The 16,647-nt window shown below is 38.9% G+C and overlaps 1 protein-coding gene across 1 annotated transcript in view; it reads right to left on the bottom strand.

Annotated features, from left to right (window-relative positions):
- The window catches only part of LOC120524020 (FRAS1-related extracellular matrix protein 2-like), a 352,114-nt gene extending 339,197 nt beyond the window's left edge, over window positions 1-12,917 (bottom strand). The window contains exon 1 of the mRNA XM_039745822.1: window positions 7,738-12,917. Within this exon, the coding sequence (XP_039601756.1) occupies window positions 7,738-12,754 (5,017 nt within the window). The 5' untranslated portion in view covers window positions 12,755-12,917. The remainder of the gene's footprint in view (window positions 1-7,737) is intronic.
- Between the last annotated feature and the right edge of the window lie 3,730 nt (window positions 12,918-16,647).

Raw genomic sequence — 16,647 nt, 5'->3', positions numbered from 1 at the left:
GGACTATCAATCAAGTTGTGGTTATCTAAGGTATCAACATCTGCCATGTCCTGGTAGCAACTAGGTGTAACTAATCCTGTTAAAAATTTTCTGAATTTGTAATGAATTCCTTTTAAAGAATAATGACTTAATCAATGGATTGTATAGATATAGCACAGAGGACACCTTTTCCTTTGCAAAAACACTGATATGATGCTTTTTGCCTCTTCGGAGATTTAGATAATGAATAACGATTGACGCTTTCTCCTGCCTGTGTTTTATTGCTTAAATCGGGGCATTCCAGTGGGGGGTGTCTGTATTCATAATTTTCTTCCACAGTTTGATGGTTGACCAGATGGAAATCTCAAGCGTTCTTCAGCATTCTTGGTGCAAATGATACTATCACATGTTCAGGTTTATCCAATTTGTGTTAGTTATAAAAAATCAAATGAAAATAATATTGACAGTCCTATGACACCTACCAAGAGTAGCATGGTTGGTAGTAACACAGTCCCACAACATTCAAAGGCTAGGTTCAAGTCCTTTTTCATCAGGTTTTCATGCTTTTTTTATTGGTTCTTCATTTTTGCACATACATGTTAAATTAATTAATGCTTTTACATTGGCATTGTATTGTACGCCCTATCCAGGGTTGATTCTTGTCTTGCACCTTAAACTGCTCTTATAAACTCCTGTTCCCATAACTGGACAAGCCAGCTATAAACTATGGATGGATGTGCCCAATTATTTTTGAGCCAGGAAATTTGTAAGAATGATTTGAGTCTGAGATTCATCCTAGTTTGTTATTTTTTCTGAAACAAAACTGCACCATCTCAGTCCTGGAGGACCACATGAATTAAAGTTTTGCTGGGAAAAATGATGATCAGCAAGTGAATTAGGGCCTTCCATGCACCCCTAACACAAATATCTGCACAGATTTGTCTTAAACATGAGGTTATTGCTATGTTTACACCACTTGTTTTAAAGGGATCCCATTAAATCAGATGCTTTCTCATGGGCAGACACCAATGTGAACAATATATGAGGATCTTTTAAATGCAATGACAAAGAAACTAGGAATAGAATGAAGCCAAGAGTTTTTATTATACGCAGGCTGACAGTCAGCAATGTGCCTTTCCATCACTGCCGTCCTCTGGGAACTGTCTTACTTAAGAATGAAAGCTGCCTCTTGTCACTTACATAATAAATCAGAATTTCTAATCAGAAGATTTAGAATTTTAATTATACATATATCTATCCATCCATTAGCTAATCCACTTCATCTAGTTCAGGGCAGCACGGAGGTAGTGCAAAGTAGGAACCAAACCTGGATAGGGTGCCACGCTCTCATGCACACACTTGCTTATACAGGTAAAATTCACAGTGTCCAGTTGGCCTAACATGTGCATCTCTATGATGTGAGAAGATAACTTAGAGTACCTGTAGCAAACAAATCAAGCAGATAACAGATCAATGAGTAAACTCAATGCAGCCAGTAGTATTTGAACTCAGGACTCCAGAGCCATGGAGCAGCAGTACTAACCTCAGTGCTTCTTACCCTTTGTACACTTACCAAGAGCAAATTATTCCTTACAAAAATGCCAGAAAATGACAGAGAAATGCAGTTTATCCTCCCATCTACCAAATGCTGAAGCATCTGCCCTGGCTTTGCCTCTACTCTTATTATGCTGACCTCCATTGGCTAGAGTACTTTAACATGGCCTTTTTATAACTTCACTTTAACTTAATATTGATACTCTGTATGTTCAATTCTTCATAATAACTATTCACAGTGGCTCCAAAATCCATACTGACCCCTACTCTCTCTTCTGTTTCTTTTTCCGGTTTCTTTCTGGTGGCGGCCTGCCACCACCACCTACTCAAAGCATCATGATGCACCAACATTGATGGACTGAAAGCCAGAAGTCTACGTGACCATCATCATCAGGTCCTTCCATGAAAACTCTAAATACAAAGAGGACTGTTTGACTTATGTTAGGTAGATTGCCCAGAGGGGACTGGGCGGTCTCTTGGTCTGGAACCCCTACAGATTTTATTTTTTTCTCCAGCCTTTGGAGTTTTTTTTTGTTTTTTCTGTCCACCCTGGCCATCGGACCTTACTTAAGCCGCTTTTCCACTGCATAGTACGGCACGACACGGTTCAGTACAGCTCACCTTGGTCCGGCTCAGTTCAGCTCGGTTTGCGTTTCGACTGCAGTTTAGTACCGCTTTAGAGTGGGCGGGATTATTCACGTGTCGTTATAGTTGCGCCGCCTCTACTGCTCGCTCTTCATTTTTTTTAAGGTGTCCCTACAGTGTTTGTAAGTCCTATGGTAGCCGTGTGCGGCCAAGAGCTGAGCGACCTCCTGGAAAATGTTTTCATTCCGCGTCGCCCCATCCAGCTCTCGCTGGATCCACTCCTCGGCTACCAACGAGAGGAACGTCTGTACTTCCTCAACAGACCACGGAACAGCCATTTTTGGTTAAAACCAGTTCGAACCTTCGCGGGTCTGTTGTGTCTCGTATCGCAAGTTCAGTGACGCAGTAATGACGATTTTCTCCGGCCAATCAGTGACCAGCAGAGTTTACACGTCACATTTTGGTAACGGTTCGGCACACTTGGAACCTCGGCTGAGGTGGTACTAAAAAAAGGACCAGGTACCAGGTACTGTTCCCAGTGGAAAGCCCCGCAAAAGTGAGCTGTACTGAACCGTGTCGTGCCGTACTATGCAGTGGAAAAGCGGCTTATTTCTATGTTAATTAATGTTGACTTATGTTTATTTTTTATTGTGTCTTCAATTTTTCTATTCATTTTGTAAAGCACTTTGAGCTACATTTTTTTGTATGAATATGTGCTATATAAATAAATGTTGATTGATTGATTGATTGATTGAGTAATTTCCATCTTACACTTAGTCTCACTCCTCATCTTGTGGGTGCTGTGGCAGTGAAAACTGGCTTTTGGGATGCATAATGTAGAAAAAATTAGGAAGGACTGGGCACCCTAGTCTTGAGGGGCCAGACGTGATTCTCACTTGAAAATACATTACTGGGGACAACCTCTTAAAAAGTGTGTGGTGAACAGCAGTGAAATTCTGTGCTGCAAAGGACACAGCCACAGGGCTTCTTCCTTAAACACTCGCCCCCAGTTTCTCCAGTCCGTGTATTTTATTCCGGTGCTGGGGTTTCAGGGAGAGAGTAAAAGATACACAACAAAAGACTTGATGCTGAGAGAAAATAAAAAGCTAAATTTTCTGATGTTCACTCAGGAGCTTAATAGCACAAGGTAACTGAAGCTTAATAATTAATTTGAACATTGTAATGAGTGCTGCAACAGTGGAGTCAGAAGGGCACACACATATAGACCACTTCAGCTACTGGGCTCCACACATTTGAAAAGTACCTCTGTGTGCTAAAATATCTTTCTGTCATTTTAACTATTGCATCACTATATGACCTAACCACAGCAAACAGAGTTTAGATAAGCATTGTGGTCTACGGATATACAATGTGTTAAATGCTACGGCTATTCTTCCATGGCATGTTTGTATTTCCAATTGGACAGTAATGTTAAATAATGTAAGTTTTTCATTTAGACATGCAGTCACAAGATGGATGTCATACAGCCTCATCTGTGCATCTACTGATGTTATTCAGCAGACTTGTTGATTTGATTGATTTGTTTCAAGTCTTGAAATCTGCATCTCCTGTGGCACTTTGTTATCAGCTCACTTAACGGCAGTCCTTTTCACAGCATGTGACGCACCTTTCACTTCAAATGCATATTTTGCAGTTCATATTTTCATGAATGTAACTGCCAATTTTTCAAGCATACATTGATTCTCACACTGTTGTCGTACCTGACAATACGTATGTGACAATATACGGGAGAAACAAATACATAATAATATATTTGACAAAATAATATATGAAAAAGCATGATGATATATTATTCACATTTACCATTCATCCATTAATGCCAATTTATAATCTGATACTCCAGAAAGGTTTCTCCCTTGCATCAGGTTATGTTTATTTTTAAAATGTGCAATATGCTTTTTGCACTAGCAATGCACAGTTACTGTATATATCTAACAGGATTTTATTAGGAAGCTTTTTGTTCATAGGTGGTTCATCATAAACAGAAGCTTGCTATCTGTCAGACCAGGTTAACGAGAACATCTCCGATCTTTGCAGTTCAAAATCACCACCCCTACTTTGAGCACTACTTTATATGGCATTGGATTGGTTTAGAAATGTGTCTCTCAGAGAGCCGTCTAATTGTTCCAACACAGTTTAAAGCAAATTTCATTCATTGTTGTCTCTAAGCACCATGACCATCACTTAGAAAAGCTAACAGACAGTTTCATGTAGTAATGATTTTACATCATACTGCTGAGTCCTGATATCTATCAGGGGTGAAAATCAAATTAAAAACTGATGAAGATAGCTACCTGCCTAGTACATACTAAATGTTTAACAGTCATTTTTTGATGATAGCATTCATTTTATTATCTTTTCAATGCACACACTAGAAATTTAACCAATGCAGCAATTAACATTCATCTTCTCTTAAATTTAAAGCCCCTAACACACTACGCAAGATTTCCAGTTATTTTTACTTTTAGATTCTATTTACATAATCTCAGTGAATTGGACAGTTGTGACACGTTCACGTCACCGCCAGTCATGTGTCTCACGTCCCCATCAATTCTGCCACACCACTTTGCCATTCACCCAGGTCTCAATTTGTCTTAAGCCGTAGGAGCAGGCCTATGTGTGTGTGTGCGTGCACATGAACTGACAACATATGAGTTCTTATCTGTAACTACAATCCATACAATGTGGCCCACAGCAGAAAAAGAACATGGCTCTAATGGACTGTGCAAACAGAGGAGAAGTGCTTCTTTCTGGTGCCTTTTGTTTGTCAAACCAAAACAGATTTGGAAAAGGAAAATAAAAGAAGTGAGATTGTGGCTGAAGTCGCCATACCCAAGTACTGGCACTGTCAGTCATCATGTTATTGGCTGTCAGAATGTGGCAATACTTTGCAAATGTGAAACTATGCTGAAAACCTCCCACAGAGTTGTGCAATATCTCATCCCTTGAAATTCCTAGTCATGTAATCTGACATCCTCAAGGAGACAAGATCCAAAACTGTAGTCATTAAGACTGACAACCCTTTTGAGTAGAAGTTCCGTAATGTGCCTCTAGCTTTAGACTCTTAATTTATTGCTGGACCTGGGTTCACTTCCTGGGTCCTCCCTGCATGGAGTTTGCATGTTCTCCCCATGTCTGCGTGGGTTTCCTCTGGGTACTCTGGTTTCCTCCCACAGTCCAAAGACATGCATTTTAGGTGCATTGGTGATTCTAAATTGTCCCTAGTGTGTGCTTGTTGTGTGGGTGTGTGTGTGTGTGTGTGTGTGCGTGCCCTGCGGTGGACTGGCGCCCTGCCTGAGGTTTGTTTCCTGCCTTGCGCCCTGTGTTGGCTGGGATTGGTTCCAGCAGACCTCCGTGACGCCGTAGTTAGGATATAGCGGGTTGGGTAATGGATGGATGGATGGATTTATTGCTTTAATAGTGCTTATGTATCAAAAATGTTGCTACCTTGCTTTGACTTCTGTGCATTAATCACTCAGTTGTTCTGCTAGCCATTCTATAAAGACTCCATATGTATTGATTATAGTGCCAGATTCTGTTCTCAATTTTGTATTTCAAAGCACAAACAAATTACATTGTAAAGATGTTTACCCTGGAAGACACTAAAAATAAAGATTGCTCACCAAAATCCACCTAGCACTGAGAACATTGCTGGAATAGAGTACTCAGGGCCTCTTAAACACACCCAAACTGCGTCATATTTAACCTGCCAATAAACCTAATCTGCATGCCCATGAGATGTGGGACAGCACCATAGTAACTAGAGAAAAACCAAAAAAGACTTGAGGGAAAGACAGCAACCAGTCTAGTAAAAAAATCCATGCCTCCTGGAGTTTTGAGGCAGCAGTGACAACTGCTATGCCTCCCTTCTTTTCTGCACATGAAGCACCCACCATAAACATCAAAATATAACTAACCGATACATGGATTTTTTAGGGTAAGATTACAATTTGGAGGCATCTGGAGTCCTTGTGAGTTTAAGTCATCCAGCAGCTATAAAGGCACATCTGTTGATAATGCTTTGGCCTATCTCGTCTTCAGATTTGTGAATAAGGTTGAACTTTTTGATTTCTAATAGTCTGCAATATGAGATCTTCTGCAAGTGCACCAGCTTCCTCTTACGTCTGAAAAGACCTCCCTGACAGATTGAATGGTGACTATAAAGTCGGGACTTCCTGTGCTGGACTGACACAACATTTAAGGGCTGTGTCTTGCCTTATGCTACTAAGTTATAGGATACCCTTTGGCTGTCTGTAACCCTAAACTGAAATATGTTATTGAGGAAATAGAATAATGGATGCTTTGACATATAGAGCATCGTAAAAAGCACTGTACAGAAAAGGCACCGCTGCATGATGGAATCTACTCATTGCTGTAAAAATTGAGCAAAACAGATCTTATTTAGTGTATTTGTTAATAACTATTATGACTCTACCTTGTATACAATCACAGCATTCTAAGAGTATATTGGATAGTGCTTGTTATGAAATACACAATATAAAATTAACATTAATTGATTATTCCACATATTTTATCTGATACTAAAAGAACTGCAGCCCATTGTACTGAGGTTCTATACATTTTTGTTGAACCTTTCATAATAAACACAGTATTTCTCACATGGAATGATTCCTGCACCCTGCAATCCTAATACTGGATTAGCTCAGCAAATGGAATGGTGCTGTTTGCTAGATACTTTTATCTTTGGTTTTCTTTTCAGATCTTGTCAAGCCTGATTTTCTTTTTTTACAATGGAACTGGAATACATCTGTTACATGTTGGTAAGTAGCAATTTCGAAAGTGGCTGAATTTGCTCTCTTTTATCTTCTGGAGTTGAAAGATCCAATATCTAAGATGATTTCTTTCTTGTTTCATCATTTGTTGGATTTTTTTATTGTTTTCTGGAAATATCACATATGCATACTGTATATATAAGGTCTTCATTCTGTATATTTGTATATTAGAAAGTGTTTTGTGAAATTCATAAACCTGATTAAAACACTCTGTTACCAATGTACTGGCAGACGTCACAGAAGACATTTTCAAAAAATACTTCTAGGGACTAACATGTAATAACATGTAACACTTTTTACAGTAACAATGTCTTCAATATTATCAACCTCATTAATTTCATGACAGACCTCACTTTGTCTCATATTGACTTATTCTTCTTCCATAACTATTCACATTTTTGTACAGGGTCACTATTTTTTTGACTAGACATCTCTAATTCTAAAATTGGATTTACTGGGTTCAGTAAATAGACATGTAAATGAGAACAGGAGCCAAAGTAGACTAAGTGTGCTCAGGGTCACAAAGTTCATCAGCAGAGGGGGTTTATTTTGCAACCTTGTTGACTATTGCTTAGCTCTTTAGCTCTATGCCATAGACTGGATATTGATCATCAATAACATGCATTTACAGATGGATGGCTGGATGGCTATATATATTGGAAGTTATAAGAAATAATTTTCATCATTTATAACATGTGTTCTACTGTTGGTGATTTAAACAGAAGGACACCTCATTCATAATCCTGCTGATTAATTTATAGATTAACATCAACTGAAAACTGAACAAAGTACGTATATTCCTTACCTTGCGTAAATCCAATAATGGAGCCATTGCCTTTGGCCAGGTTAATAAGGTAGCCATGATCTGGACCAAGCGTGATCTTGAACTGCAGGGATGTTTGCGTACTGTCTCTGTCTTCAGCTTTCAAAGCCTTGCTTGTAATCACAAAGCCAAGATGCCCAGTTGAAAGAATCCTCAGAGTAGGTGCTCCTTTATTAACAACAATCTGTGGCACACCATTGTCCACAGAAATAATATTAATTTTCATCATCTGGGGTCGGCGAGTTTCAAATACAGTGTCAGGAAAAACATAGAAATCTGTGTGAGTTCCATCAGTAACAGTAAATGAGAAGCTGTCTTCAGAGGTTTCTGTGCCATCATGTTTGTAGCTAATTAGGTTCTCATTTAAATCCTGCTTGGTGAAAGTGGTAACCGTCTTTGTGTTATTAAACAGCAGCTGGCCATGTACTGGCACTTGGGTAATTGTGAATTTCAGCAGGTGGTCAGGCGTATCTCTGTCTTCCACTGTAAGCTCAAAGGGAGTTATCAGTTTGACTTCACCCTCGTTCACATGCAGGACATGCACTGTAACTACAGGCTTTTTATTGTCCACATCTGTAATGGAAACTCTGAATGTACGAAACACTGGGTTGTATCCATCTGTGACCTCAAATTCAAAGCTGTCCATTTTAACTTCATCATCTGATGTATGGATATAGTAAATTTTGTTGCCAGCTAACTGAAGCTGTGTGAAAGAAGTTATAGGCATGCCAGGGGTGTCAGTGCACTCTAAATGTCCCCGAACAGGGGCTCGTGTAATGGTAAAAACAAGATGTTCATCTGGGCTATTAAGATCACTTGTACTCAGGAGATCTGTTGTCAGAGTCACTTTGCCACCTTCTTTTAAAGAAACCCCTTTGCTTATGACATCAGGAAATACCATATCAATGCTGCCCACTGTAACATAGAAATACCTGTCAATAAGTGGGTTTATGCCATCAGTAACATCAAACTTAATAAGATCACGAATGCCTTCCTGTCCATTATGGATATAGAAAATCAGATCTCTGTCCACTTCATCCTGGGTGAAGTTCATTCCCACTGTTATATTTTCAAGTTTTCCAGATGCTTTCTTCCTTTGAAGAAGACCTTGTCCAGGCCCAAAGCGAATAATATAGGTCAAGGACTTGTCCTCTGAATCAAGATCTGTAGCTTTTAAGACTTTATTATTGACTACTTTTGTTTCCCCAATTTCAATTTCAAGTCCGTCATTAATACTCATTCTTGGTGTTTCATCATCAACAGGAATTATCATGACAATAATGGTTTTCTGTACAGTATGCTTCCCATCAGTAAGTATGACATCAAAACTGTCTTCTTTGGTCTCAGAGTCATCATGCTCATAAACAATGCTGGAGGCCTCTTTGATCTGATCAAGAGTAAAATTGCTTACTAGGACTGTACCCGTGGTCAGCTGGTTAACTATAGACCCATGCTTTGGTGGCTTAGTAATGATAAACATTAAGTCATCCGTAGGCACATCAGAATCCGCTGCATTAAGAATAGGTGTGTCAATCACAATATTCATGCCCTCCATGACAACAAATTCTCGCATAAAGATTTCCGGCTTTTCATCATTAGATGGAGTGATCACAATGGGAAAAAAGTGCCTCTGAGAAAAATTTATGCCATCTGAGCATCGGAAATTAAATCTGTCTTCAACTGGTTCTACACCCTTATGAATGCTCTGAACATAATAAATGTGTCCAAGTCGAATATCTTTAATAGTGAAAGCACTGATGGCTGTTCCTATACGTGATTTTTCTGAACCAGGAGCCGGTGAGATATTCTCCACATAGCCAGATGTTGGCTGGACAATAATGGTGCACAGCAGGTCATCATTGGGTGTGTCAACATCTTCAGCACTCATGTGGTCCAGTTCAATGACATTCTTTTCACCTTCTACTACGGTGAACTGCTCCCTAACTGTAACCTCAGGAGCCTGACTGTCAACCGGGAGGATAGTGACTTGTACACGCACCCCGTGGACTTTATTGCCTCCAATTGTCCACTCATCTGACAAATCGGACAAAGTTAAATTGAAATAATCTTCTTTTTTATTAAGGCCAATTTCACCACTTGTATGTGCATATACCACCACCCCATTGATAATATCGCCCTGTGTGAATCTTTCAGAAGGAACACCATTGACTAAGATTTCACCCAGAACAGGAGGATCTTCAACTATGAATGTTAACATCAAATCGTCAGTGTCTTCATCTCTACCTTGAATAACGTTTGTTGTGATCTCAGCTGCACCATTTTCCAAGACGTCCATATAGGAGCCAATAGTGCCAGAGGGCAGCATGATAGTTGGTGTTTCATCGTCTATTGGGCGAACACTAATTCGGATAGTTATTGTCACAATGTGCACTCCATCAGTGACATCTATTTTGAAAAAATCACTAGTTGTCTCATCTCCATTATGAATATAGGCAACATTACCTTTGGCTATGTCTTCCAAGTTGAATGTTTCTCTTTCAGACATTGTGATGCCTGAATATTGAACGTACCCATGAAGAGGAGGCTGGACAACAGTAAATAATATATGTTTTCTGTCTGTGTCTGCATCACTAGTATCCAGTTCTGCACTTTTAATGATATGAGTTCCTCTTTCAAAAACTGTAAATCCTGTATTTATAATCTGAGGAGGCTTGTTGTCAACTGGCTGAAGAAATATGGTAAACGTTCCTTCTGCACTGTTTCCAGAAGTGTCTTCAACAGTATACTGAAATTGGATCACATGAGGAGTAATTCCAAGTTCAAGGTCTGGGGGCTTGTATGCTATTTTGTGATGGTTAATTTGTGCCTGGGTAAATTCTCTCACTATAGTATTAGGACTTTCCGTTAGGACAATATGGCCAAGTTCCACCATATTATTCTCATCTATGTCAGTTGGTGGTTTGATTACGGTGTATTTCAAGTCCCTGTCTTCTGAGTCCAGGTCTGTGTAACGTAGAAACTTCTTCCTAAAATGTGTGACATGGTACTCCTGAACAATCATTTGTAAAGTTGTTCCTGGAAACAATTCAGGAGGGAGATCATCCACTGGAAGAATTTTCACTATAAAGGTGTTCTCACCTGACTGATTGGGGGGATCATTGTCATCTTGTACACGGAAAATAAAGTGATCCATAACTGTAACTGTGCTGTGAGGACCCACATGTCTATAAAAAAGCTTTCCTTCCATAATATCTTGCTGTAGCCATTCTGTCACAACTTTTTCATATATTTCATCACTTTCTAGAAATTTCCAAGTAGAGGGGTCTGCGGGCACTTCTGACTGACGAAGCACTATTTCACCAATTGTAGAAAAAGGGGGCTCAACAATGAATTTGATGGTTGAGTCTTCTGAGTCAATGTCTGTAGCACTGAGCACAAAGGGTGAGATGGGCACCATTTCATTTTTGGACAGCACAAGTCCCGTGTTGGCATTTATGATGGGTGGCTCATCATCGGTGGGTACAACTGTGATAGGGAAAAGAAACTCAACCTCATGCTTTCCATCTGTCATTCTAAAAATGATATTGTCACTATAGGTGTCACTTCCATCATGTTGATACACAACTAAGCCAGCATCAAGGTCTGCAGCAGTGAAGAACTTCCTTCTCACTCCTAAAATTGTCAGGTCTCCATGTCTCAGGCCATCAATAACTGTAACTCTGACATCTGCAAGATTATCCTCATCACTTATTTCCAGATTCTGAGGACTAGAAAGAGGTCTGGACTGACCTTCATATAAAAGCTGACCAGTGTTCCGTGTCACTACTGGTGCCAGAGTGTTCATTGGCTTCACAACAATCATAAATGCAAAAATATCTGATGTAGCCCCTTCTGTGTCTACAACTTCAAATTCAATTTGAAAAATCCTTTCCATATCTGCATCTTGAGAAGGTGGCCTGTAGGCAATTTTTAGATCTTTAAGGTCTCTCTGATAGAAAGTAGTAATGGGTAGATTGCGATCGTCTGTACTCACTATGTAGCCTTGCTCAAAAGAAAGTGAAGAGGTGATGTTAAATATTAAATCATCAGGATCAGATTCTGTGTCCTCTGCTGCAAGCATGTCAGGGGTAATGGCTGTCATTACAAACTGGTCCACCTCCATCATCATCATTGCTACAAAGCTGGGCTTGGGAGCAGTATTCTCCTCCCCCTCTCGAATTCGAACCATGATTTGAAAATACTCTTGCTTAAGTAGGTTGCCCTCTTTGTCCTGCAGCTCTACTACCATTGGAATATAGTCTCTGTTGGGGGACCTTGTGGCAGCAGAGTGCTGGTATCGTATATCTAGTTTTAAATACTCATCACAGTCCACCATCTGGCCAGCCTTTGCATCATTAATCAACTTGCCATACCTGGGAAGCCCATTAGGGTTGGTCAAAGCAGTAATCTTACACACCTGTGCAGCTCTATCAAAAGTAAACTCCAGAACCTTTCTGTCAATAGGATTGCTAGTTCCAAGAAGCTTTTCCACAGACAGAGGCATATTTCTCGTTACAACCTCTAACTGGGTGAACACCACCTCCACTTCGATCATAAACGGTATAATAATGGTATCAGTTTGTGTGTCATACCTGAGCTGCAGCTTTACTCTGTCCTTTGAAGGGCTTCTGGAGCCAAAATGTGAATACTTCACATCGCTGGGGCCAAAGTCACAGGGAAACTTCTTTGGTGTCAGCTGTCCAGGCCTCTGAGATAAAGGGTCATTGTCCAGGACGGTGATAGAGCATCTGTCACCTGGCTGAACTTGAATCACCAAATCATTAATTGGATCAATAAACATGGATCGTCCAAACGGCACTCGTATTCCATTATTGGCAACCAGTATAGCATCTACGGAGGGTCCTGATCTTAATCCGTAAAACAATCCCAAGCTGTCATCGCTCTGAGCGTTCACTCTACCTGTCAGCGCCAAAGCAGCCAGCAAGCCAGTGCAAATAATTGCTAGTGATGCAGTCCTCAAGTGCTTGCTTCCAGCCATCCGTACCTGCGTGCAGATGCTTCACTCACAAGCAGCAAGACTCCCTTTAAAAAGACGGGGATGGGGCGAGGGAACAAAATAAAAATAAGAAAAAAAAGAAAAGAAAGGAAAAGGACGTGAGCCGGCAATCTGCGCAGCTCGTGTGCTCTGCGCTGTGCTTTCAGCAGCCACTCCGGTTATAAACTTCAGTAGAACTCTGGAGCCGGCGGTGGACTAACCACACCTCCCCAATCAGTGATTGGACATACTGTATGCAGGAATGTGTTCTCCGAGTTGTGATTGGGTTATAATTCTGTCAATAAGAAAACAAGGTCGACGAAGGGCGGGGTAAGGCGGGCTTTATTCAGAAAAAAATGTTAAAACTAGTAGCAGGTTCTTCAAAGTGACAGAAACGGAATCACGCGCGAAGCTGTGTATTTAAATATGGAACACTTAAAAGAAGTAGGAGCAAAAAACGAACTTAAAAAAGCGGAGCAAAACTTTTACCCCTTAAAAAAAAGAATAACAAAAAGAAAATTTTAATTAAAAACGAAACCGAGCAACAAACTGTAAGAAAAGAGAAGGCGAAGTGTGTGCTTCAATTGCACGTGGGCCGCATTCTTGACCCATTTTGTTGTATAAAACTACACGTGAATATTCCCTCATCTGCATTAGTTTTGAGGAGAGGTTTGAAATTTGCAAGATACGACTTTGACTTATTTTTCTAATAGAACTTTAAAACAGGCGGTTCTTTCTGCCCTCTTGTGGCGTCCGCTACTTTCTTTTTACACATTTTATCTGTAGAATAAATGGCAAATATTATGTTAATGTCGTTTTGAGAGGCTTACATCTGTGGAAAAGTTCGCATTAAATTAGGAATAAGCAATCGGTGTTTTAAAGATAAGGTTGCCTGCAAAGTCTGCTTTAAGGATACCGCGTAGTATTATGTTTTTACATGCCTTGCGTACACAGAAATGGTCTCCTCTCTTATATATTCATTGATTTTGTGTCTAAGTGTTGGAGCTCTACGCTGTTCATTTGAGCAAAGATGGGCAATAACATATGTATAATTACTGGCAATAAAGAGTCAAATGAAATAAAATTGAATATATTCAATTATATAATACTGTATTAGATATTGGTTTTAAAGCTTTGGTGTATTACCTGTTTCAGATATATTAGGGTTACTTTGTCACAAACAAGTGAAATCTACATCACATTTATTTATTTATTGTGTAATATTTCTTTATGACAATGTATATCTATCTATCATCACACACACGCATATATATATATATATATATATATATATATATATATATATATATATATATACACACACACACATACAGTACATAAACATATTATTAAGTAGGGCGCAACTGGAGGGCCGCTTAGACTTCATTTGCCTTGTTTAATGCACTTTATCTTAATTCTCATTACATTACTTTATTTATATCAGTTGCTTTAAAAGACAAACATAAACCATTTAAAAATGTTTATGCATAATATGTATGTTTTACGTAGCACTGTATGTTTTTTCTTTAATTATATTATCTGTAGTAATATTACTAGGTAAAAAGTGCACAATGTAAGAACTGAATTTAAGATTTTTTTTCTTAAATTTCAAAATGAAATGTAAATTTCAAAAATCTATGAAAGGGTTTTTGAAATGTGATGTGTAACATGGAAGTTTTCTTTCTTTCCAATTAAATAAAGTCATGACTTCACTCCTCCATGAAACTGTCATAAATACAATACTTTATGTCATATAGTAGAGATAAGAGTAGAAATTCATGTTAATGGCATTCACCATGAGGCACAACCCTAATACACTATGCCAAGTTTTACTTTTTAATAGAGTTCTACCTGTTGGTGAATGTTTTTATTTATCTTAATATTTATGTTTATTAGAACATGTACGTGGCTGGAGAAAATATGTATATTTTAATGACAAAATATCTTCTCCTTCTTTTTGGCTGCTTCCATTAGGGGTCGCCACAGCGGATCATCTTCTTCCATATCTTTCTGTCCTCTGCATCTTGTTCCATTACACCCATCACTTGCATGTCCTCTCTCACTCTCTTTACTTTCCTTCTCTCCTCCTGCCTCCGGACATGTCTCCCCCCTCCTCTTCTTCTTCTTCTTCTTCTTCGGCCAACAGCAGCCCAGTTTCTGCCAGCACCCTGTTGGCTAACAGTACTGGTGGCAGTCGTTGTTAACCCGGGGCTCGACCGATCCGGTATGGAAATTTGTATTGTTGTCCGCATATTGATTTGGCAAAATGTTATACCAGATGCCCTTCCTGATGTAACCCTCCCCATTTAAAATATACCTAAGGAAAAAGGATTTTAAAAGTATGGAAACATTGCTGTCGTTGTGCATTACCTAGTTTTAAATTTAACAAAAATAAACATCCAAAAAATCTGAAAAACTTATTGTAAGTCAAAGAATGATCATAATTTAATATCAATATTCTGGCAAAATGAGAAACAGTGTTTTATATTACTCTTCATATCTAATAGGCCTCTCACAGTTTAAGAAATGTTTAAAGAAGTTAAACAAGAATAAAGGTGCTGAGAAAATAATTAAGAAGCCCAAATAAAACAGAGCAAAGTAATATAGTAAGTTAGCTTTCTTTTTAATATTAGATTAGATTAGAAATTCATTTTAGTATTTTAAAATGAAGTAGGTTCTGCCTAGGATGCTCAGATTTAATCATTAAGGACTTAGGATAGTAGAATTCACTTCTGTGTTCCCCTCAAATATCATGAACATCCTCCAGTAGTTAAGTATTTAGACAGTTTCTTCTAAGTGTGTATACGTTTCTCTTTCCATATTGAAATGTTTTAAATACTATCAGTGCCAATGAATGGGTTTTTCATGCTACATTACACATCAGTGTCCTGGTCCAGTATAGCTGCATCTTCCACTTTCTCAGACAGGGATAAATTATCACTCCTTCATGAATTCTTTGCTTAATTACATTTCATGTTAACCTTTTTACACTCATCTTAGATCATTAAAAATTTCCAGAAATGCTTTCCTTTTTCTAAATATTTTAAAAATGTTCCCCATTGAATGTGTTTCTGTCATTTGCTAAGATGTCTGATTTTGTCTGAGTGTTGCTTTGAAAGGTATTACATGCTGAGAAAAATAGACAGGTGCTAATGATGATGATTCAAGCAGAAGGACAGCTAATACATTGGTTGTTCAAGTTTCAGTTCCCAATGTTATATAGTCAACAGTGTCTCTAAGGTGCTTTATTAGTATAGAACCTTAATACAAATATTTCATATTGAATTTTTTACAATTGTAATACAGGCAGGCATAGTGAGTGAGTCATTTAAAGTCCAAGTATCTTACCAACTAGACTACTTACGGACTGAAGAGCTAGAAGGAAGCTACAATACTTTTTTATCCAAAGGCACTTGCAGGTCATAATTCTTTACCCGTATCTCCTGACGGAGCACTAAAGGGTAAGTGATTTGCTGAGGGACAATACTTGAGCTTGAAATTGTGTGGTTTAAAACCCAGTGCCTTGTCTACTGGGCTACACTGCCCACCTATCATTTTTAGGGTGAGGGTAAAGCTGAAAATAAATGAAACATCAATAATGCATATCTTCTCTACAGTACTGTGGTGGGCTGACGCCCTGCCTAGGGTTTGTTTCCTGCCTTGCGCCCCGTGTTGGCTGGGATTGGCTCCAGCAGACCCCCGTGACCCAGTAGTTGGGATATAGTGGATTGGATAATGGATGGATGGATTTTCTACAGTAAATTTCATACTTTTGGAAAATTTTCAATACCATATTTTATGGATTAAACCTATTCGTAAAGCTATTTATTAATACTTCACTCTAGAAAAGTAACTCCTTAAAGAGATATTCCACCTGTTTGATGTTTGGGCTTACT

The sequence above is a fragment of the Polypterus senegalus genome, chromosome 2, assembly GCF_016835505.1.
Source record: "Polypterus senegalus isolate Bchr_013 chromosome 2, ASM1683550v1, whole genome shotgun sequence".
In the NCBI taxonomy this organism is placed as follows: Eukaryota; Metazoa; Chordata; class Cladistia; order Polypteriformes; family Polypteridae; genus Polypterus; species Polypterus senegalus.
The sequence above is the reverse complement of the archived record's forward strand: the minus strand, read 5'-3'. Positions and strand labels throughout refer to the sequence as shown.